General features: G+C 36.0%; 1 protein-coding gene across 2 annotated transcripts in view; it reads right to left on the bottom strand.

Annotated features, from left to right (window-relative positions):
• The window catches only part of LOC107752450 (Krueppel-like factor 7), a 51,090-nt gene extending 36,160 nt beyond the window's left edge, over positions 1-14,930 (bottom strand). For both annotated transcript variants that reach the window (XM_016568415.1, XM_016568416.1), the window contains exon 1: positions 14,601-14,930. In XM_016568415.1, coding sequence (XP_016423901.1) covers positions 14,601-14,789 — 189 coding nt within the window. In that variant the 5' untranslated portion in view covers positions 14,790-14,930. The remainder of the gene's footprint in view (positions 1-14,600) is intronic.
• Positions 14,931-23,251: the final 8,321 nt, after the last annotated feature.

Here is a 23,251-nt window from a genome sequence, read left to right as displayed (position 1 = left end):
GGTGGTTATCGTCCTGATCAGACATGAAAATATGTTGTGGCGTTAGCAAACTTTAGCGATTTTTTGCAAACATTTCTTTGAGTAACATGACCATAAATATGAACTCACGATTGAACGTAACATAAAACAAATGATTACTTTTCGTTAAAATCTTTATTAATGCCAAAAATGCTTACATTTATGTGTCTTTTTGTGCGCTCGGGCAGCCATGTTGCCGCTGAAGCCGGTTTCCGCTGAGATAATTCATACCCCTTCGTTTGAAGTGTGGTCCCGAAAAATCTTCGTTTGAAGGGCTATCTGGCCCTTCCCCTTACCCCTACCCCTCCGACCAAAAGAGAATCGAGACACCCCTACCCCTTCACGTGAACGCGCGAAACGGGGAAAGGGGAAGGGCTAAGGGGTAGAATTGGGATTGGGCCTAAGTTTAATGCTCGAAGTTTAAAGCTCAAAGTTTAATGAGCAACCAGTTTATTCATTTGTATAAAATACTACTGACAAAACACACACAAAATGTTTTGCATACTTTCAACACTGTAAACTATTTTTTGTAAGTAAATACAACAAAAAAATATTCAAATATAGAAAATACTATGTCAGACTTTCTAATTCAACATTTTCTTTTTAATTAAATTAGTTATTTGCACTTTATAATTATTAGTGAAATTTACTAGCAATTTCTATCTGAAAATAGTTGCAAAGTAAATCCTACACAATTTTTCTCCAGTGTACAGTAAATATTGTGTAAAAAAGAAAGTATTTGATTTGAGCGATTTTGTGTCATTTTGTCATCAAGTTGTGTTTTATCAGCATTGTATAGCTTCTGGCCATCCTGCTCATTAAACATTAGCATCAGCTATTAAAAACCCATATTGGTCAACCACTAGTCATTAGCTATGTTTCCATCACCCTGTTTTAATGCGCTTTTTGAAGTATCGCATGAGAAACGAGTGATGGAAACGCCAAATTTAGAAAAGAAATCCCTTAATTCGCAAAAAAGTTTTTACGCTCGCTTGAGGTGGTTTTTGACTTGTGCGAAAAAGGGTTAATGCGAATAATGGGAGATGGAAATGCATTTTGTGAATAAATCCCGCATGAGCATTCAAAAAAGTCATGTGATTTTGCACTATGGGACAGCATAACCTGAGTAACCAGCGGACCGATTTTGTTGCACAGCATCTGAAATATTTTCATGGTCATTCTGAAGTGCCCGAGCAAAGTCTTTCGTCAAAGTATTTCTATATATCTGCCTCCTAGAACGGTCTACCACAACTGCGTTCCCAAACAGCTGACATTCACCTCCGAAAGCAAGACCGCATTTATTGTGTTTCGTCTGCTCACTCAAAGCGCAAGTAATTTATTATATTTGAGAATTATTATATTCAGTGGCTTCTCTTACTTTTCTTACTTACTTACTTTCAGGAAGTGACGATTTTGTTCTCTCTGACTCGTTGGATGGAAACAGTGCTTGTTCACAAATGTTTTATGCGATATTTCCAATTTTGCGCATAAGTTAAATTTGCAACTTTGGATTGTCTGATCCTATAATTTCTTCCGCTGTCCTATAAAGGCAAAAAAAAAAATGCCCATAACAATAAATATTGTACAAATTCATCAAGACACTAGAGATACTGGCTCCATATCTTAACTGCATGAGTCAGTACATTCTCAAACGCATCCAGATTAACTGTGTAGCCCAAATTTCGAGTGAGAAGTTGACAACTGCACCCCCCTCTATCAACATGAACCATGGTACCATCATGAAGATTCTCCCTGGTGTCCTACTCTCTCCTCCTTTTGATTTGCATTACAAAGAGCAGGATCAAAGGGCTCGGGTTGGGTAAGATGGCAGTGAACATCCCTCTACAGTGAGCCATTGTGTTATTATGCAGCGCACATTCGACACAGTGCAACTGCCCTGGTGTGGGGAGATTCCCAGCGCTGCTCTGATGCATCCGATGCAGCTTTTAGTTTTGGCCAGTTTCTGACCAAAAAGGCGAGGGATTTTTGGGATGTATGGTGGTGATTGCACAAAATTCTTTGGTGGTTTGCTTGCATGTGAGTCTTAAATATATCAGTAACTCGAGTAGAAAGAAACGATCGCTATTTCTAAAACTGAAGGCTGCTCTGTCTGTGAGGATTATGATTTTGGAAGAGGTGAACAGAGAAGTCTCAGCTTAAATAATAGGTGATTTCACACATTCACATGCCTTTTTTTAATTAAAATCAACAGTATTTTTTTGTGTAGATGTCGTATGTGAACATGACACCCATTTTCTTATAATAGAAAATCTAAACATATTCCTAATACTAGGGTATCTGCACGTTTAGGAATTAAACATAGTACATATAACACATTTTAAGACTTTAATTCCATTTTTTAAATAATTAAGATCAACGTTTGACATAAAAAAGGAAGAAAAAATGCATGAAAAGTGAAGTTTTAACACAACTTCAAAATATTTGTGATATTGCAAAAAATATCATATCAAGTTTTTTTTTTTTTTTTTTTAGAAATATGCCTATCAATGCTGCAAAGGCACAGTACTGTTGAAAAGTTAGAAGTTATTAAGATTTGTTTAAAGGAACTAATCGTTTTATTCAGCAAAGATGCATTAAATTGATCAAAAGTGAAAGTAAAAAAAAAAACAGGCAAAAATTCCGTTTCTCTTCAACTTTGTTCATCAAGAATCCTGTAAAAAAATGTTTCAGTTTCCACAAAAACATTCAGCACTACTGTTTTTTTTTTATTTTTATTTTTTTACATTACATTACATTAATTACATTAATATTATATTAACATTAAACAGTAATATTTTAAAAACATTAAGGCGAATGTGATGGAAAATGTATCTAAAAGCCTTTACATTAACATAAAAGACATCTGCAAACAACATTTAAGACTTTTAAAATGCTATTTAGCATTTTTATGGCCCTACAGTTTCAAAGTGTTTTTAAGGAACTGCTGACCATTGTATAGTGGTGTGTGAAATTGGCCACATTTTTTTGCCACATTTTTCACATTGGTTGATTAACAAAAGTTTATCAATTCAAAAATCTTCTGACATCTTGACAGTGAAACGTTTTCTGTTTCCCATGCTCCTATGAGTGTCTTCATACATACCTTTCTACAACTGCAAACAAATTCCTTCTCCTTAGTATAACATATGACATACTGCCTACAGGGTGGAAGTGTTGCTGTAGTTAAACTCATCCCCTCTTACCGTCGACACACACAACGGTATAAAAAACGAACAAATCCGCTGAGCCGACTGCAAGCGGATGCACCTCAAGGAAGTGCAGAGCTGCCGTTTTCATATTCCCTCCATCTCAGGGAAGCGCGACAGCCCCCACCTTTCCTTTCCGTGGTGAGTTCATTGAGTTCAGTCCATTATGGCAGAGCTGCTATAGCCTACTTACTGTGGCCATTTTGAGTTATCGCAAATAATTTACAGCCAAGTTTTGCATTGTCTTTAGAGTAGACCGAGGATGCAAGATGGAGCCAGACATCTCAGAACTCCCACTCTTGGACCCGTTTACTCATGCTGACCCTTCTCTGTTGCTGTATGTGATTAACATGCCAGCTAATGGAGGACGGTGAGTCACGCTTTCGGATGGCAATGCTAGCCTATTGTTCTCAAGGCACGTGGGTAATTTTTCAACCTCCAACGGATGAATATGAGAGTCTGAGCCAAGAGTGAAAGCGAAACCTTGGGATTTGAGATGGGGAGGACGATCTTTTCACACCTGCTTGAGTTTGCGGCTCCACATCTGCTGTGATTCAAATGATTCATAATTGGATTAATTAGAAGCAGATGATTAAATACCATTAAAGTCCAGAGCATGAAACCTTTCAGTGAGAGCTAGAGAAATACTGTATATTTTGACTCTTTAATGCTTTTAAAGACATCTGTATGTTCATACACAAAAATAAATGAAAGAATAACAACAACAGTGTTGGTTGATTTCAAATGAACATGGCACCGACTCTAAACATATGTAAATTAGTACACACAAACTAACTTAAAGACGGTCTCATTTCAACTATTACTCACTCCCACAGGTATTTCTAGCAATGCATCCCAAAATAACTTCCGACCCAAATAGCTCTCCCATGCTAAAACAAAGACAAAACTCCTTATGCCACAAGAACTCGTGAGTTTGTGCAGGCTCTTCTAAAGAAGAATTAGGAGAACCGACGCTCTCCGTTTCTTCTTTTAAGAAGAGTGAAAATCAAAGAAAAAAAAGTGACATGGATTTCTAAAGCTGCAAAAATTAACATTAAGATATCAATTACTTTTAACAAATTTTTCATTATGCTTTGTTAACATGAGATAATCAGGATTATTTCATTCTATTGAAAGACTTAGTTTTTTACAGTTATATCAAAATAATAACCACAATATATACATAAGCTTGAAAATCCCTTTTCTAAGTGATCAAACTTACAATTTCCAGCTAGCAGAAAACAAAACAGGCTAAAAAACATCAATGATTAGCTTAGCTTTAAATATTAATAACCAATGTCTCATTCAATCTTATTTGAGTTTCTTTTTGTGGGCGTATAATTAAGATACAAAACACGCTGCCAATGTTGTGCAATCTTGACATGAACCAATTCAGCTTGACTGATGTACATCCAAACTCGGACAGTGCTTTGCCAGGCTTCCTTTCACTTCCTCCAGTAAGCAGCAACTGCAAAGCAGTCAGAAAGAAAGAATGCATTTGTCTGTTTCAACTTAAAGAATGGGGTGGTGGTGAGACTGGGTTTTGCTTCATCCAGGTGTTACAATGCAGGCCAGTACTGGAGCCAGGCCAGGTCATGTGGAACTCAGACAACGGTAAATTGGAGCATATGGAAATAAAGCTGTCTTTGCATATATGCCACGGCTGAGTAAGTCGCATACGCACACACAAACACACGAGCCACAGACATGGAGGCTGTAGAAGTGCTGAGCTCAGCGATGTTTCTTGGAGAAATCCCTCATCTGACACTCACATGCATGCACAAATGTGCACGTGCATACTGCATGCATACAGCATGATGAGCTTTCAGACATGCTTTCCCAAAAAAGTTTATAATGTGCAAATGTCTCGTTATTGTAACTATTGCACAATGCATGTTTTTTTATGCATAACTGATCCAAAATCAATCCATGTGAAACAAAAAAAGCTGAATTTCTCTCCTTTGTAGAATAGTGTCCAACTTGTCTCTGTGCAGCAATAGATGGAGTGATTGATTGAAGTTTGCATAAACCTTGATAAACAACGCCTTTTGTCGCTTTAAGTTTCATGACCCATTTTGAGGCTGAATCGTTGCCAGCGGTGATTGATGGCTTCAGATGGAAAAAGAGAAGAAAAGCGATGGGATATTTACCAAGAGAACATTGTCCTTCATTGTATCTTTCAAGGTCTGTTGGAAGACTTTCTCTGGAGGTATCGCAGGAGACGCTGGCTGTGAGATTCCATGCATACAGAGACCGATGGGAAGAATGATGCCAAAACACACTAGTGCAATAGCTGTAACAAAACGTGGTTCCTTAGCAAAGTGTTTCTTTAATAATCCTGCTGCCAATGGCAAACAATATGATTAAAAATGAGGGACTGTTCCAGGTGGGACAGAGCAAGAGAGGTCACAATACCACTCAGAGTTATTTTTGATAGCACAACCATTTGAATTCTGTAATGTGTCAAATTTCCAAGTGAAATTCCAAGTTCCTAGTTATTTTTGAGATTCAAAACACTGGCATATATTGCAACGATAAATTGTGCGCAGTAATGTTTCTAAATTAAGTCTCTTATGTTCATTAAGGCTGCATTTATTTGATCAAAAAATACAGTAAAAATTGGAATATTGTGAAATATTATTACAATTTAAAATAAGTGTTTTCTATTTTAATATATTTGTAAATGTAATTTATTCTTGTGATGACAAAGCTGAATTTTTCAGCATTATTACTCCAATCTTCAGTGTCACATGATCCGTTAGAGATCATTCTAATATGCTGAATTGCAGCTCAATAAATATTTCTTATTATAATCAATGGTGAAAACAGTTGAGCTGCTTAATACTTTTGTTGAAACAGCAATGCATTTTTTCAGGATTCTTTGATGAATAGAAAGTTCAAAAGAAAATTTTTTTGAAATAGAAAATTGTAACAATTTAAGTCTTAACTGTCACTTTTGATCAATTTAATTCTTTCTGAAGGAAACTTTTCTGACCATCAAACTTTTGAATGGTAGTGTATACTAAAGTAACTAGGGTCAATTTTGATTCCACGTTGACTTGAAAAGACCAATCTTTCTGAAACTTTCCACATAAAAGGTGAGACAATTTGCATTTCTTATGCACTTTATTGCCGGTCCAATCATTCCCTGCCCTGAGCCGCCTTGTAAAAGTTTTAAATTTTATCTTAAATGAAGGGAAAATCGCTGTCAAGCTGTGCGCGAGAGCGAAAAAAGTGCTCAGTTCTACTCGGCCTGTTAATCAAAGCCTTGAGTGCCAGTGCTGTGTCTCTGCTCTGTGCTAGATTCGGGACTCATACATAAAGATGCTCCACTTCACTCCTTTTCCCCCATTCCGCAGCTCTGGGTGCTAACACTTACTCCAGAGGCCTTCGACAAATGAGTGCACCATCTCCCGTCTCCTCTTTCATCAGACGCTAACCTTTTCATCACCCTTCAATGTGGCAGCCATCATGGGCAATCATCTGGCCCCAGTCAGATTAATGATCTCAGCGCCTAGAGTGGGTTGCCTACTCACTGCTGTAGAGCAGGAGTCTAATTGGATTGCTAGGGGTCAGCTTGAGTATGGTTACAGGGTGACCTTAACAGTTGAACTTAAGCTCGGCAGTGGGAAGACTGTTGTCATTGTTAAGATAAGTGTCATATGCGACAACATAAAGTAAGTGCATGCGAGTTTGTGATGCAAAGGATGGGGAAAAATATTAGATGCTCTGACACAAATGTCAGTGGTGTTAGTGGAGCCGTGGCCTGTGGGTTACCGGATAACGCTCGTGTCGTGATGCAGTGCGAGTCTGAATCCAGCCCAATTCAACTGCCCAACACTTCCTGTCCTTTAAATGATGGAGCCAACAATTAACTATAGAATATATAAATGGGGGTCAAATTGACCTGATAAGTTGTGGTTTCTGGTATATTTTAATAAAATAAAATCACATTAAAAATACATACATGTGCATACTACCCTTTAAAAGTTTGGGATCGTTTTTTTTTTTTCTTCAAGAAATTAATAGTTTTATTCAGCAAGGATGCATTAAATTGATCAAAATTTAATCAAAAAATTATATTTCAAGTAAATACTGTTCTTTTGAACTTTTGGTTGATCAACAAATCTGGAAAAATAAAATCACGGTTTCCACAAAATATTAAGCAGCATAATTGTTTCCAGCATTGATAATAAGAAATGTTTCTTGATGTTTCATCAAATCAATATATAATAATATTTTCTGAAGGATCATGTGGCAGCTGAAAATCCAGCATTACCATCACAGTAATTAATTCAAATGTAAAATATACTACAACCTTGATGAGCATAAGAGACTTCTTTCAAAAAAAAAAAAAAAAAATACCAACCCCAAACTTTTGAATACATATATTTCACATATGTTGGTCATACTTTACAACAGATATTAATCAATTTAAAAAAAAAGTAAATTACATGTGTTTGTTATAAAAATTTAAATAATTATAAATAATAAAAAAAAATTATAAATAAAAATATTAAACTAATAAAAAATTGTTGTACATTTACACAGAAACTGAACATTCAAAACATTTAATGAAACAATGTAAAAACAACAATTTTTTACATTGTTTCATTACCCTGAAAATAAAGATAAAAACATGATGTATTTACTGTGATGAAAACCACTGAATCCAATACAGGTCATGTTGACACCCTTTATGCATTCCTGTAGGTGTTTTGGGTCATGCATTCTATGGTTAAAAACAAAATTGATGTCACAAGCATGCAAAACAGCCTACCGAATATTATTTAAGACGATATTGGTGTACAATTACTGAATTATCAGAAGCTGACAAGCATGTCATGCAAGAGCCGAATGCAACCACATTCTTAAGTAATCTTGAGAAAGCACCATATGTCTGCTTGCAGGAGCCAAGACTACTGATGAAACAGGCTCTGTTTTTTACACCTGAATTCCACCCACAGAAGTGAACCTGTCAGAAGGTACAGCGAGACATCTCGGCCGAGGCACTGATATCTCTGCATATTTAAAGACACTTCACCTCTTATAAGGTTCCCTCATCGGGCCCATTTCTCGCTTGAGTCGACTGTCTTAAAGCAGTAGCCATGCGCTCTGCATGACAACTATATTGCAATAACTCCCAGAATTGACTCATGCGATGGAGAGCGCTATCGCTTTGTCATTTTCAATTACTGATGCTTGTCAGTAGCAATGGGATCAGTGCATTGATGTTATCTCAAGCAACCAGATCATTTCAGCTCCATTACACGGCATGTTATCCAAAAATCTGTCGCTGGTTTCGATGATAAATGAGGACTGTGATGTAGTTAATATGAGCCAGCACATCTGCTAATGTAGAGGACTCAATCTCAGAGCAGTGCAATCAAGCGAAAAGTGTGAATGGAATCTCTAAAGGGTACGAATGGACGCATTTATGAATGCATAAGCATATTGGTTTGGAATAAGCGGTTACGATGGCTAATGGTGTCTCAATAACAATATGTGGTTGTGGATGCACTCTGAAAGTCCCTTTTGTGTAACATTTTAGTATGGAAAACAAGTCAGCCAGAGGACAGCCAGTCTCATTTTCTTCTCAAAGCGAGCCACATATACTAAACAACGAGTCCATAAATTATTCTTAAAAGAGGAAGAACTCTGTGTATTTTATTAAATGATCCATATGGTCTGTCTCCCAGCATGAAGACGTGGCTCACAGAGCCATGTGGACCCGGAAACCTCTTTAAGATTTCACGGTGATGTGGCTGGGTTTGGCTTTCTCCGACGGGCCCACTTGCACACTGTAAGAAGGCAGCTGTGGTGCTGAGAGAATTACATAACACACATTTCAGCAGCCATCGCCTACGGTAATGGGAATCCGCTCGGATCCATGGGCCTAATCGAGGAGACGGATATGTGAGAGCTTGTGGCCACTGCCTGGACTGGCCCGAGCTTGGATTGAAGATGATTTTGTGGCATGCAAAACTAAATTTCGATGCAACCAAGAATTGGAAAGTATATGGAAATACAGTTTCATCTTTTCTGTCACTTTTTCTTTCTGGATTCTCGGCAGCCAGGGTTTCAGAGTGGCAGAGACTGCAGCACGGAATATGCATGCTTGGCACTTTTGCTCAATGCCTCCTGTCAATCCTCATAAGCATGCAACTACAGGAGCTATTCTGCAGTTTGGGACATGGGGCTGTGACACAGGATAGATTTCAAAGGGGAAACGAGAAACGTGGCATGTTTTTGGATGTTTTTCTTTGAGGCTTTGCATTGAGGTTTGGCTACACTGTAAAAAATTAGATGCAGAAACGTTTTTCACTCAGAAATTGCTAGTAAGAAACAGCAAATAACACACTGAATGAATCATAAATTTGGAAGTAGAAAAATTTAAATGGTATTTTCTTACTTCTTCTTAATGGTATGTTTTAATTTTCTTAGTAAAACATACTCCAAAAAATCTTTATTTACAGCTTTGAAAACACAAACGACTTCATGTTTGAGGCACTGAATCATTTACTCGACTGATTTGTTCAAATCATCCAGTAACGTCACTACTATTATTTATTTAATTTAATTTTAGTTACTTGGTTACTTTTTTGGTTGTTTTTCTTTCGGCTTTGCATTAAGGTTTGGCTAAACTGGAAAAAAAAAAAAAAATTTGTAGAAATAATTTTCACTCAGAAATTGTTAGTAAATTTCACAAACATTTACAAAGAAACAGCAATTAACACAATTACTAAAGTAGAAAAACTGACATGTTTTCTTGTAAAACATGCTACAATAATCATTATTTACAACTTTGAAATTTTATTTTTTTAAAGTGTGAATGGGAGGTATGGGTTAAACTGGGATGGTTTATTATTAGACTTTTCTCCCAATTTTTCCTTGGGGCGTTTAGTCAAGAAAGCAACGTAATGACTTTAGAGAAGCGTTCCTGTAAGTAGTTGACACTGTGAAACACACAATGTGCTCAGAAACGTTTTTCACTCAGAAATTGCTAGTAAGAAACAGCAAATAACACACTGAATGAATCATAAATTTGGAAGTAGAAAAATTTAAATGGTATTTTCTTACTTCTTCTTAATGGTATGTTTTAATTTTCTTAGTAAAACATACTCCAAAAAATCTTTATTTACAGCTTTGAAAACACAAACGACTTCATGTTTGAGGCACTGAATCATTTACTCGACTGATTTGTTCAAATCATCCAGTAACGTCACTACTATTATTTATTTAATTTAATTTTAGTTACTTGGTTACTTTTTTGGTTGTTTTTCTTTCGGCTTTGCATTAAGGTTTGGCTAAACTGGAAAAAAAAAAAAAAATTTGTAGAAATAATTTTCACTCAGAAATTGTTAGTAAATTTCACAAACATTTACAAAGAAACAGCAATTAACACAATTACTAAAGTAGAAAAACTGACATGTTTTCTTGTAAAACATGCTACAATAATCATTATTTACAACTTTGAAATTTTATTTTTTTAAAGTGTGAATGGGAGGTATGGGTTAAACTGGGATGGTTTATTATTAGACTTTTCTCCCAATTTTTCCTTGGGGCGTTTAGTCAAGAAAGCAACGTAATGACTTTAGAGAAGCGTTCCTGTAAGTAGTTGACACTGTGAAACACACAATGTGCTGCCGTAGCACAGTGCATTAGGCTCTTTGGAGAGTCATTACAGTATTAGCTACAGAGTTTGCCCTGGCCTGAGGCTGCAAGGGAAAAAACGTCTGTGGTGGATCAGAGTGTGAAAAAATCCAAAAATATTTTCTTAACCACATCCTGATTACAATCCTGACATGGAAATATAAGAACCTCTTATAATAAAGGGTCAAATGTCCTCGCTGTGATTATAGTATTACCACATAAATTAAACGTTGTAAAGGTCTTTCAGAGAGCTGTAAGTATAATTTTCCTTTTCTGCTTGTCAGTCAGACTTCTAATGCTTATTAGTAGTTCATTGCTTGCCATATGACAAATCGTGTAAGAACAGCTGGGAAGCACCATTAACCAGCGCCATTAAATGACTGAAACCTCATGCTGTGGGAAAAGTACTATTTTTAATATCTACATCCATTAACATTTTTTCTGAATCTCATAAAGCAAATGCTACTTATTAGAGCTGGGTAATGTGCAATGCAACAGTAGAAATTTTACTATACAGTTTACATGCCTAATAGTGGGCAGGACTACTTATCAATATGTGATTAGGAAAATACAGAGTGGGACATTACAGAGCAATTAAAAACTCACTGTTTTGAGTGTATTGTTTTTAAGTCTTTGCACTGATCTCAGAATTATCATTTGTTATGAATAATCGTATCTTTTGATTTGCATAAATTTTCAAATAAAAGAAAATATGTACTATTTGCAAAATATTTAAATATTTAATTCATTAAATACAAAAAATTATTATTAAAAAATTAATAAAAATAAAATAAATAAATAATTGCATTAATAGTCAGTTTCTGTTTTTTTTTATTTGATAGTTTTTCAGAGACTATTTCTGCAGGTTACACCAGTTTGCCAGTATGAGATGAAAAGTGACTGTATGCGTGAGTAACTGAATCATTCATTCTAATGATTCTTTAAAAAACTGATCCATTCAGGAGTGAAGCAGGGGTGAGTCAGTGAATCATTCACTCAACCAATTCATTTAGAAAACTCTTGATTCATTCAGGAGCGAAACAAGTGATTGTCTTTATGAGTAAGTCAATAAATCATTCACTCAGATTATTTGTTCAGAAACCCTGAAACATTCAGTAACGCCACTTCTCTGTGTTCCAATGGTTCTGCAGTCGCTTTGTTTAGAACATTTGCCTTTGGTGAAAAAAAAGACTCAATATTACGTCTAAAATGTAACTTATTATTACATTCTTAATTATTGAACTGTTGTATAAAAGCAATATCACACTTGCAACCATGCTGTTTTTTGGGAACAACAGCACTCTTGCTCATGTGATATTGCACATCAGCAGTGAAAAAAAGACTTAAAACAGTGAAAATGCTATTTTAAAACTGATAGTATAAATGATATAAAATGAGTAATATTGTAATACAATATTCTGGTTATTTCATCCACCCCTAATACTTATTATTGTGGTTAAACGGGGAAACATCTTATACAGCCATTATTTTACCGCACCACAACATGCTATTGCAGCTGCAAGCAAGATTTCAAAACCAAGTCTAAAAATATCAGACAGTTGAAATGAAAGCGATGAGAACAAAAGACATTTCAAGTTCCCCTACATCCCAAAATAGATGTTACGAGACAAAAGCACTCCAGAATAGTCTGATTTGCCACTGTATCCCATGAGTTCCAGAATGGTCATTCGGTTTCGATGGGAACAGACGCCAATCTATTCTCTGTTCCAATATTGCAGTTACCCTTCTCCACAGGAGTAGGTGAGTCACACTGACAGTTTCTTCAAGGTGAGATTTTTTTGGATATCCTCTGTCATGGCTATAGGGCATGTGATGGTTGATAGAGTGGCTTCGGGCAAGAAACTTTTGTTCTATATTGAATCTTGCGACTACACAATCCCTCTTCAGCACTTTTCAATAGCTCCTGGCTTGACAAAGCTGGATACTTGACTCGAACATAAAACAAATTGAATGGGATTTTTCTTGTAATTTCATATTTATGACCTGAAATGGCCTCTGAGGTCTTCGAGAGCAACGTGTCAATATGTTGACTGACATTTCGCTTAGCTGAAGTCAGGATTATTTTACACACAGTCTCACATGTCATCTCACATAGTCAATTCTAAAACACAATCAGAAGCTTAAACTCAGGTGAAAAGCTGCAACGTCAAGAGAATAAGAAGTCTAGTAGGCCTATTAAAGCTTGGAAGAAGGTCTCTAACTGTTCTGGCCTATTTCTTTCCACTTACTAGGGATTACATGGTTTGTGAGCAATATTTGCTGCTCTGGTGGAAGAAGTCTGGCCTTTAGGATCACTTAGCAATATACAGCACCAAGGGCACATGAGCTCTGTTGAGGTCAAATGTCAGTCTTTGAGCATTTCTTATTCATACAAACCATTGAAAGTCAATAGCAAATCCAAACACTGCCTCTCCAGCTTTTATACACACACCTACTAGTCATACCACTACACACTGCAATTGAGATATCTATGAACTTTTCTTCTTCAACATCAAGATCTTAGGTTAAAATTTTTAGGAATTTTTAAGTGCATATTTCAGTTTCTGTAAATGGTTACCATTCTACAATTTGCAATTACCATTTGCTTCTTTGCAGGTTACTTAACGGTGGGTTTTTAAAAGTACACATATTTCAATTAAAATTACGCATGTGCATATGAATTATCATATTAAATTTATACACGCTTGCATATAAGCATATCCATTTTCAAAATGACCAATAATGCATGACCATCTCAAAACTCAAGGTTAGAGGCATAATGTCCAAATAATCCAACAAATAAACCATGGTGCCAAAGCACCCACCATTGCATGCACATGCATTCACTTCTCATATTGAGAAAAATACATGGCAGTACAATCACAACCCATAGGTTAATAAAACTGGCCGAGCAATCTAAAAATCAATGCACGTTGAGAAGGCAATGCAGCGGCATCAATGGATGGACCATGCGTTGCGCCTTCAGCACTGCGGAGAGCTCAACTCTGCGCAAAGCATGCCTCCATCCATGCGCTCGCGACGCACCACAGTCATTACTCACATGTGCACGGACGGTGCAAACCAATTCTGTTCCCTAAATGGATTTCATAAATCTCAAATCGTTATGAATGCACGCCGGTGCTTAAACCAACGTCCATGTGGATGTCAGTGTGCTTTGTCCACGCGCTGCATGGCTCCATCCTCGTGGATGGGGAAAAAAGTGGCATTTACATGAAAATGAGTTGAATGTACGTATAAAGACCCTTCACAGTTGCATAGATATGCGCACTATATACTTATGTCATGCACGTTTATCTGCCAGACACATTATGAGTCAATCACGCGCGTGCATTTATATATAATGCAGTAGAGCCGAGAGTCTGTGCAATGCCGAGGGGACTGAAAAAAACACTGATAGGACAGCTGTAGATCTATAATTCAAAGAGTCTCTCTTTGTATTAATCAGATCTTAAGTTCCTAGCATGTTTAGCTACATTGCACTTGGTCGCAAGAAGTAAACTGTATAGCATGAAAACATTAACATATTTCAACCACATGGTATTTTAAAATGCATATGCAATAGTATGCAGAGTTGCAATTATGCAAACTGCAATAAATGTTGTTTGTCGCGTCTTTCTAAGTTGAGTGCACACGCACGAGCGCACTGACGCGCGAAAAAAAAAAGTTGGACAAATTGCAAATACAGAGATAAAAGCAATTCACCTGCTGCCAGTTTTCCTCCAGAGACGGCATCGCAGAGAAGTAGCCAGTGTCATGAACAAGTTGAAGTTCTTGAAAAATACTGTAATTGGCCAGAACATCCATGTTTGTGCAGCTAAACGGTGCGTTTGAGAGACTTTGATTCTCTGCGCGAGGAATCCGCGTTCGATTCAGCGCGAGCGACTGAAACATTCAGATCAATCGCGAAATCCGAAACGTCTCAGTTCACTTACGGTCACTAACATATGTTTAAAAGTAAAGGATCCATCCATGCAGGTTTGTTTTCTTTCCTCACAATGTTTCTGGAAGGGGAGCAGCAGGAGCACCACAGTAGCTCACAGGTTACTGTGTCAGTCAGTGTGTGCGGAGCCAGCGTAGCGTCTGCGGATGCCCGCGATTCGAGGGGGCGTGTTTATCTGTCAATCAACTTCGTGCGTAACCATATAAGGGAAAAAGGGACGACAACTTTGGTGGCGATTCAGAAAGGCGGGGCTAAACTCGGATAGTGGGAGGAGTTCGATGCTGTTTTGGACCTCTGATTGGTTCTTTGACTTGTCACTCACAACATACATGCCTTTGAAAGCCGAGCTATTTTTAGACCGCTATAAAACACACGAATCAGCGTTCGAGTCTCATTCGAAGCAGGAGCTTCCAGAGAGCGGCAACGTGGTGGCTCAGGTCTGTTCAACACACTAAAGTGGTAAAAATACACGTTCAAAAATCTTGACAATTTAAACGTTTAAAGCAAACATATAAACAGTGCTGGCAATCTCACGGTTAAAACGGCTGTCACTGTTACTGTAGTAGTAAAAGAGGTTTGCAAATTGAATCCATATTTAATTTGATGTATAGGGCCCTATTCTCTCAAATGCTGTTTTAGCTGCAAAGTGAAGCGCACAAACAGACATAAGTACACGTATCTGTTTGATAAAAGTTAAAAGCGTCTGCAGAGTTCTGTCAGATAGATAAACAGCTCAATATGAACAGCTTTAAAATTCCCGCAAGGTAAAAACCATTAGGCCTACATAATATTCATGCATACCTATTCATATGTTTCTTCAAGATAGTTCAAAGACTAGCAAATGTCATGATAATTTTTTTGTAAATGCCATATGGCTTATCTATCTATCTATCTATCTATCTATCTATCTATCTAGCTATCTATCTGTATAGATAGTGTTGCTTCATATCTAACTATCTGTCTATCATGCACTCTGTAGCCCTGACTTTTGATTTGCTATGTGCCGCTTAACTCGTGTGTTATTTACATGGAAATCAGATGGCATATAAGCTTGAGTACCTCGTTGAACTATAGTACTCCTCAACCATCTCACAACATCCCTGACCTTGTGTCATGCATGTAATTAGATAAGTGGAACCTATAAACTGTGAGAGGCTCTGAAAGGAAAATCTTGACCAATCTGTTCGCTCTTTCACTTCAGCTGGAAAGAAAAGAGAGGGGAAAATCGTGGAATAGGCTTTAGTTGTTATGGCTCATTTGATTTGAATTATTCATATTCTTCACCAGATGATGCTTTGGCTCTTGGTGAGCATGTGTTATTTCTTTCATCTGGTACCTGCACTGTAGATGGAAGGAATGAAGTATGAATGAATTCATGAATTCACCTGTGAATCTACGACCTTAAAAAACACTCTGGAGCTGGAGGAGGTAAAGAACAAATGTGTTTCTCTCCTTTATAACAGTTTTCATCCAAGATGGTCTGAGACGCTGGGATTTTCCTCTGTGCTATTAAAACAGAAGGCTAGAGGACAAGGGGATTGTTCCATCAAAAGTGTGATATTGAGGTTTTAGTATGAACGTCCTCTAACTCGTCGATTTGACCGACCCATATGGATGTGAGATGGCATATGGTCCTTTGGAGATTATAAAGGATGCTTTTTATATGTTCTTCAATTCAGTGCTTTGGTGCTTCACAAAGTACTTCTAAAGAATTAAATGAAAAAAAAAAAAATCTTAGGAAGGTCAGGTTGTAAAAGAGACAGTGTCAAAAAAGTATGTTTTTAATGGGAATTAAAAAAAGTGTAATAGCATAATGCATAAATAGCGTAAATTAATTATTTGTATTCATGTTGATCCATGCAGTTTTTTTTTGTTATGCGATTTTCGATAAAAGGCTATAAGACACGTAAAACCATCAAGTATTTATGTTTTTTTTAAAAAGAAATATTGCATTTTGTAAGCATGACTTTCATCAAGTTGTCTTGGGGTTGTACCCTTTGACATCTGGCAAACTGACCTTGCTGAAAATGTCATAAAACGGACAAATAATCTGAATTTTTATTTAGCCTAGGTAACTTAACTTTCTTTAGAATTTCAGCCTTTTTAAATTATGTTTTTCTTCAGTTTTTTAATCATACTTTTTTACTTTCTCAAGAAAGTTTCACCATGTCTTCACAAAAAAATATTAAAATGAACTGAGAAACTGACATGTTCATCATCACTGAAGAGTTGTATTCATCATTGTCTGTAAATTGCATTTTTTAATGTATTTTTGAAAAATTTAGATTTACAAGATGAGCTTGATGACATATTTTTTTTTTATTCTACCTTGAGATCTTATTTTTAAGAGAGTGTGAGAAATTTGTCCCTCCTGTTATCTGAGCAAACATTCATCTCTGCTAAATCAACTGTGCATGTAAACTGCATGTTATGCAAATGTGTGGAAATGAGTTTGGAGACAGTTTGATTTGAGCGAGAGACTGGAGAGATAACGTAACTAGAAGAGTGACCGACTGTGAAAGACAGTTGGAAAGTGAGAAAGTGAGATAATTGTAATCTGTCTCAGTGTAAAGCCTACTTCTTTCTTCAGTGTGTGTGAAATGTAGCTGATTTGCTCTCTTTGTGTAAGCCAGGTTTATGTGTGCCTCCTCAGCCCACCCCTGTGCGTCCACAGTAGCAGCGAGTGCTGTAATCTCATTATTCTGCTCTGGGAGGCTGGCTGTTGGCCCTGGAACTACGATTTACACATGGCATTTCAACAGGGAGGGGAGGGCCTGCTATCGATGAAACGCCCTATGACATTTATCCATTTGACACATTCCCCTCTCTCTCTTTCTATTTCTAACTTATATGCACAAACACCAAATGTGTTTGCCATTTCACTTAATCTATAATGCAGCTATATAATGTTTATTGGCACTAGTTTTAGCAAGCATCATAGGGATTTCAACAAACTAAGAGTTAAATAGATATTTCACCCAAAAATGTAGAAGTCTTTCATCCTTTATTCATGTTGATGTAAAGAACCTTAATGACAGAAATATTACACATCTGGAAAAACTAAAGAAATAAGGGTGCTATATTTTTTGTGTTCCACAGAAGAAAGAGAACCATATATGGTATACAGGTTTGGAACAACTTGAGTAAATATGACAGAATTGTCATTTTTGGGTGAAAAATGCCTTTAAACCTAACATCAAATTAAAATAGACCCTAGTTTCTTTCTTAATGCACGTTTCTGGTCTGATTGTGCATGTTATTCTGAAAAAAACAAACAGTGGATCTTAACATCCATTACACACTAGAATTAAGTCAGTGACTGTTACACAGAAATAAAATCAATTCATAAACTTAAAATCGGCACAGAGTTGATGATTTTTTTTTAAATCGATGAAGGTGCTGCATGTCCTGAGTCACAGCAGCACTCATATTTTCTTCATAAAATGTAAAATTTTAGTTTTTAAATCGTAATCTGACTTGATTTATGTCTTATGCCACAGTAATGAGAAGTGAACTCGCATTGCCCTTACAGAAATTCTGCTTTTACCCTTCTGTGCACTGCACATCTCTGCAAGTCTTCTCCCTTCTTTTCCAAAAACGCTGTTGATTTTACATTAATATTAAAGCAGATGCACAGACTTTAAAGGATATCTAAACCGAAGAGCCAATTACCGTCACCGTACTGCTTCAGAAAACCTGTCATCTGACTTATCTCTACAATAAGTACATTCATATTGCCCTGATTTTATGGCAAAGGCCATAATGTGTCCGTAACCACACCGAGGCACTGACAAATACATTAATCTCCACTCTCCTGCATTTCGCTTGAACAATGTTGCTTATTGTTGGCATTGTGGGCCCAACATACATTGCAGCATGAATGGTTACTGTTTAGGATTATAGGATTTTTGTTTTGCTTTTTGCTGACTTCATTTTTTGTCTTTGTTGTTGTATGACTATGGCTTGTAGAATCTTTGTGTTATATGATCGTAACAATATATACAAATGTAATGATAACATTTAACATTGATAATTTATAATTTAACTGATACATTTTATATTATTTAGGATGCTATAGTAAAATCAATTCATAAACTTAAAATCGGCACAGAGTTGATGATTTTTTTTTAAATCGATGAAGGTGCTGCATGTCCTGAGTCACAGCAGCACTCATATTTTCTTCATAAAATGTAAAATTTTAGTTTTTAAATCGTAATCTGACTTGATTTATGTCTTATGCCAAAGTAATGAGAAGTGAACTCGCATTGCCCTCACACAAATTCTGCTTTTACCCTTCTGTGCACCGCACATCTCTGCAAGTCTTCTCTTTTCTTTTCCAAAAAGAGCTGTTGATTTTACATTAATATTAAAGCAGATGCACAGACTTTAAAGGATATCTAAACCGAAGAGCCAATTACCGTCACCGTACTGCTTCAGAAAACCTGTCATCTGACTTATCTCTACAATAAGTACATTCATATTGCCCTGATTTTATGGCAAAGGCCATAATGTGTCCGTAACCACACCGAGGCACTGACAAATACATTAATCTCCACTCTCCTGCATTTCGCTTCACTGCTGACATAGCTATTTACTGACAGTTAGTGGTATTACGGCATTAATAATGGAAAAGATGCCATCCACCACACCACCATGAAAAGGCTAATGGCAGCAAACTGCATATTTGGAGTTTTTCATCTTTCTTGTAATGCCACAGTGCAAGACACGAGAATCAAAAAGAATTTATGTGCATGAAATTAAATTTATTAGCTGCTAATGATGGACGTCATTTGAAAACACAACTAACACACGTATGATTTGCCATAGTATGTATAAGGATTTTTGTTTTGCTTTTTGCTGACTTCATTTTTTGTCTTTGTTGTTGTATGACTATGGCTTGTAGAATCTTTGTGTTATATGATCGTAACAATATATACAAATGTAATGATAACATTTAACATTGATAATTTATAATTTAACTGATACATTATATATTATTTAGGATGCTATAGTATTTAATTTATTATATAATTTTTAAAGATTATTTTTAATAATATTTTAATAATTTATTTAATTATATTCTGTAGTCTATAATATTCTATTTTAATATATTATATTATTCTTTAAGAAATAATTTAATAATTTAAAATAATTTAACTTTTCTTTTCTTTTCTTTTCTTTTCTAAAGACAGACAAAGACCAAACATTCTCTGTTGGCTTTCATTGTCAAAATACTTTGGATTGAGTTTGTCATTTTCATTCTTTTCAAGGACTTACACCGTAAATGCAAATGTTGTTGGCCTTCTTAATGGAATTTAGCTTGCTTTGATGACGTTTATTAGAAACCAGGACAAAAATATAGATTATGAAGATTATTTTTGCAGTGTTTTGAATGTTGAATAGCCACAGAGCATACATATAATGTTGGACTTTATTTTTGCGTAAGACATTGAGGCTTGATTCTGATCATTAATTGCTCATCCTGAAGAAGTACAAGTAATGGAAATATCATTATTGTCGACTCCGAATGTTGAGGCTTCCGTTGCACAAGAGAAGAGAATAGAGCGCTACAAAATGCCCTCTCAGCTCGCTCTCACAGTTAATGCTGCGCTGGTGCTTCTCATGCCAAGTGAGAGGAATAAACAGCAGAAAGCAGACAAGAGAAAATGCAGACAGGACCACAAAGGGCAGAGCCTCTCAAGCCAATTAAATGAGAGAGAATGGCACACAGACAGGAAATTTCCTCTGACCTCCCTGCCTTCCTCTGAAAGGTTACAGGGATGCAAATGTAGCCTCTGTGGAGAATATTGATAATCACGCTTGCCTTTTGTTGGGCTGTGTGGTTTTAGTAATGGGCCCAGGAGAGATGGGACTTTTAGATGTCATTTCTTGAATGCAATTCAGATAATTAGTGATTTTGCAGAAGCTACTGAAGGTTTGTATGATGTACACTTAGTGTAAAATATAACAAATTAGAAATATCACAAATTAGATCTCCTTAATATCTCATAGCTTCTTGTAGGTGGCATTGAGATGAGTGAATTACTTTTTCAGTTTCCTGGTTAGGTTTTTCATCTTGAGAAAAATAGCCTAGTAATCTCACATGTGTCTCAACATTGTCTCAAATTGTGCTCAGATATGCCAAGATACAAAAGTCTGCAGTCTAAAGTCAAAATGAACTCAGTTTAATCAAATTCTCCCTAAATCAATTTACCTCAGCATTCCACTTTTGTTTTATGCTCTATGCTGAACCTGAGCAGTAAAACTTTGAGTAAAGCTTTGAGAACAAACAAACATGCATACAGACACTCAGCTGTTACAATCAATCCGCTGACGAGTTCAGTGATAATGCATGCAAGTCAATATATTTAAATAAGTCATCTGCATGAAGACAAAAGCCATTTGAAAGAGCATAATTTTCATTGATCAAGCTTCCTTTAGATCTGTATGTTGTCAATTTTTGCTATAACTTTAACAAGCATTTAAAAGAGCCTTGTGAGAAATCAAAAGAGTGCTAGTGGGAATCTACATAAAGACAAATCTGCATTGATCCAAACCCACTGTAGCTCTTTTTGTGCTGGATATGTGAAATGAAAGAAGGCAATTATAACTCTGCCTTGTATAATGTTGACATAATGCAGAGATTAATTCAGATGTGCCTCAGATGAGCAGTGAACAGTTAATTTATGTGTGTGTGGACTGTGTTAGATTTGTGATGTTTGCATGGTGACTGAGCACAAAAGAGAAGTCAGAGGTCACAGATTTGAGCCATTCATCAGGAAACCATGGCAACAGTCACAGCGTAGCAGCTGTCAGGTAATGACATTCACTGACTGGTGTGTGTCTTTGTGTAGAGGGGGAGGGTGGTGTCTTTACACAAATCATTCATCAACTGGAGAGTGACATATGCCTCTTTAAGTGCCAAACCATTACTGTATACAACCACCCATATCTCACCATATGCATCACATTAAGGTAGAAATCCTTTACAAATTTACCATTGTAACCATAGTTTTCTACAGTTTACTACAGTTATTGTTACTGTAATAAATTGTTACTTTGCAACCACTGTCATAAAAAAAAACTAAATACATATTAGTACTATTTACTACTTTTTTTCTTGTCTGAGAGTGAACAGACAAATTCTGAAATATAGTTGTTTGAATTTAAATGTATTTATATGGAAGTTATAATAATTTCAAAGCAGCAACAGTAAGTGTGGCGTTAAAATGGAAGTTAAATAAAAATGAAGGTTATTATTTTAAGTATTTTCAATCTGAAATAGTTGATATTATTCAGTAATATTATTAAACAAAAAAAGTGCATAATATATTTATATTCAATTATGCATTATACAATATTTTGTTTTGAAAAGAGCCTGTACACTTTAGTCACCATGGGTGCTTTATTTAATTGGACCCAAAGTGGTGGAAATGCAGTCAGTGCTGTTGATTTTTGAGCTGTTGAAACATTGAAAAGCAGCACATTTCTAGTGGATAAAAACTCTTAGACTCGGCCTAGAACCTCCAAATGCTGTTGATGCTGACTGAAGTGTGCTGAAACTTTCTCAAGGCAATGTATGTAGGCAGGAAGACATCAAGGTACATACAAATACAATGATTTTAAAGGCTGCATAAATGTGTCCTTTGCTGCATGTTGTATTGTGCTTGTGAAAGAAAAAAAAAATAGCATCCGATGGAGCTGATTAAAAAAAAAAAAATCTGACATAAAAACAATGCATGAAATATTTGTTTTATTGTATGTATAACTTATTCGGTAACACTTTACATTAAGGATCCCTTTATAAAGTGTTTATAAAGGTGTTCATAAATGACTAATAACTAATTTACAAATGCATTATAAATCATTGATATGCAGTTATAAATGCATGAATAAAAAAGGTGATTTTAATGCAATACCTGCCAAGTAGTGAGCCATTTTTAACTCACATGTTATAAATGCTTAATAAATATATTTATTAATACTTATTTCACTCAAAACTAGATTCCTGATTTATTTCACGATGCAGCAAAAATTGACTTTTATAGTCAGACTGAAGGGTGTTGTATTTATGGTTCTCTCATTTATATCTCATGACTCCTGTCACTTTTTGTACAATGTTTCTTACCAGAATCTAACGTTGCAAAAGTCCATGATGCCTATCCACAGCAATGATTAGAAACGGATATATTTTGTTTATCAAGATGAAATTATCAAACTTTATTTTGGGGCGGAAAAAAATCATGAAAGCACAACCAAGGCGTGATGAAATATCAATAATGAACATTTTAAATACAATATTAGTTACCTCTGAACCTTAATGCAAATAATTTATGAATGAGTTATAAACATTAATAACCTGTGAAAGTGAACCATAATGTAAAGAGAACACCTGTGAACCATTTACTAATGA

This window comes from Sinocyclocheilus rhinocerous, unplaced genomic scaffold (assembly GCF_001515625.1).
Source record: "Sinocyclocheilus rhinocerous isolate Xijiao unplaced genomic scaffold, SAMN03320098_v1.1 scaffold2909, whole genome shotgun sequence".
Classification (NCBI taxonomy): Eukaryota; Metazoa; Chordata; class Actinopteri; order Cypriniformes; family Cyprinidae; genus Sinocyclocheilus; species Sinocyclocheilus rhinocerous.
The sequence above is the reverse complement of the archived record's forward strand: the minus strand, read 5'-3'. Positions and strand labels throughout refer to the sequence as shown.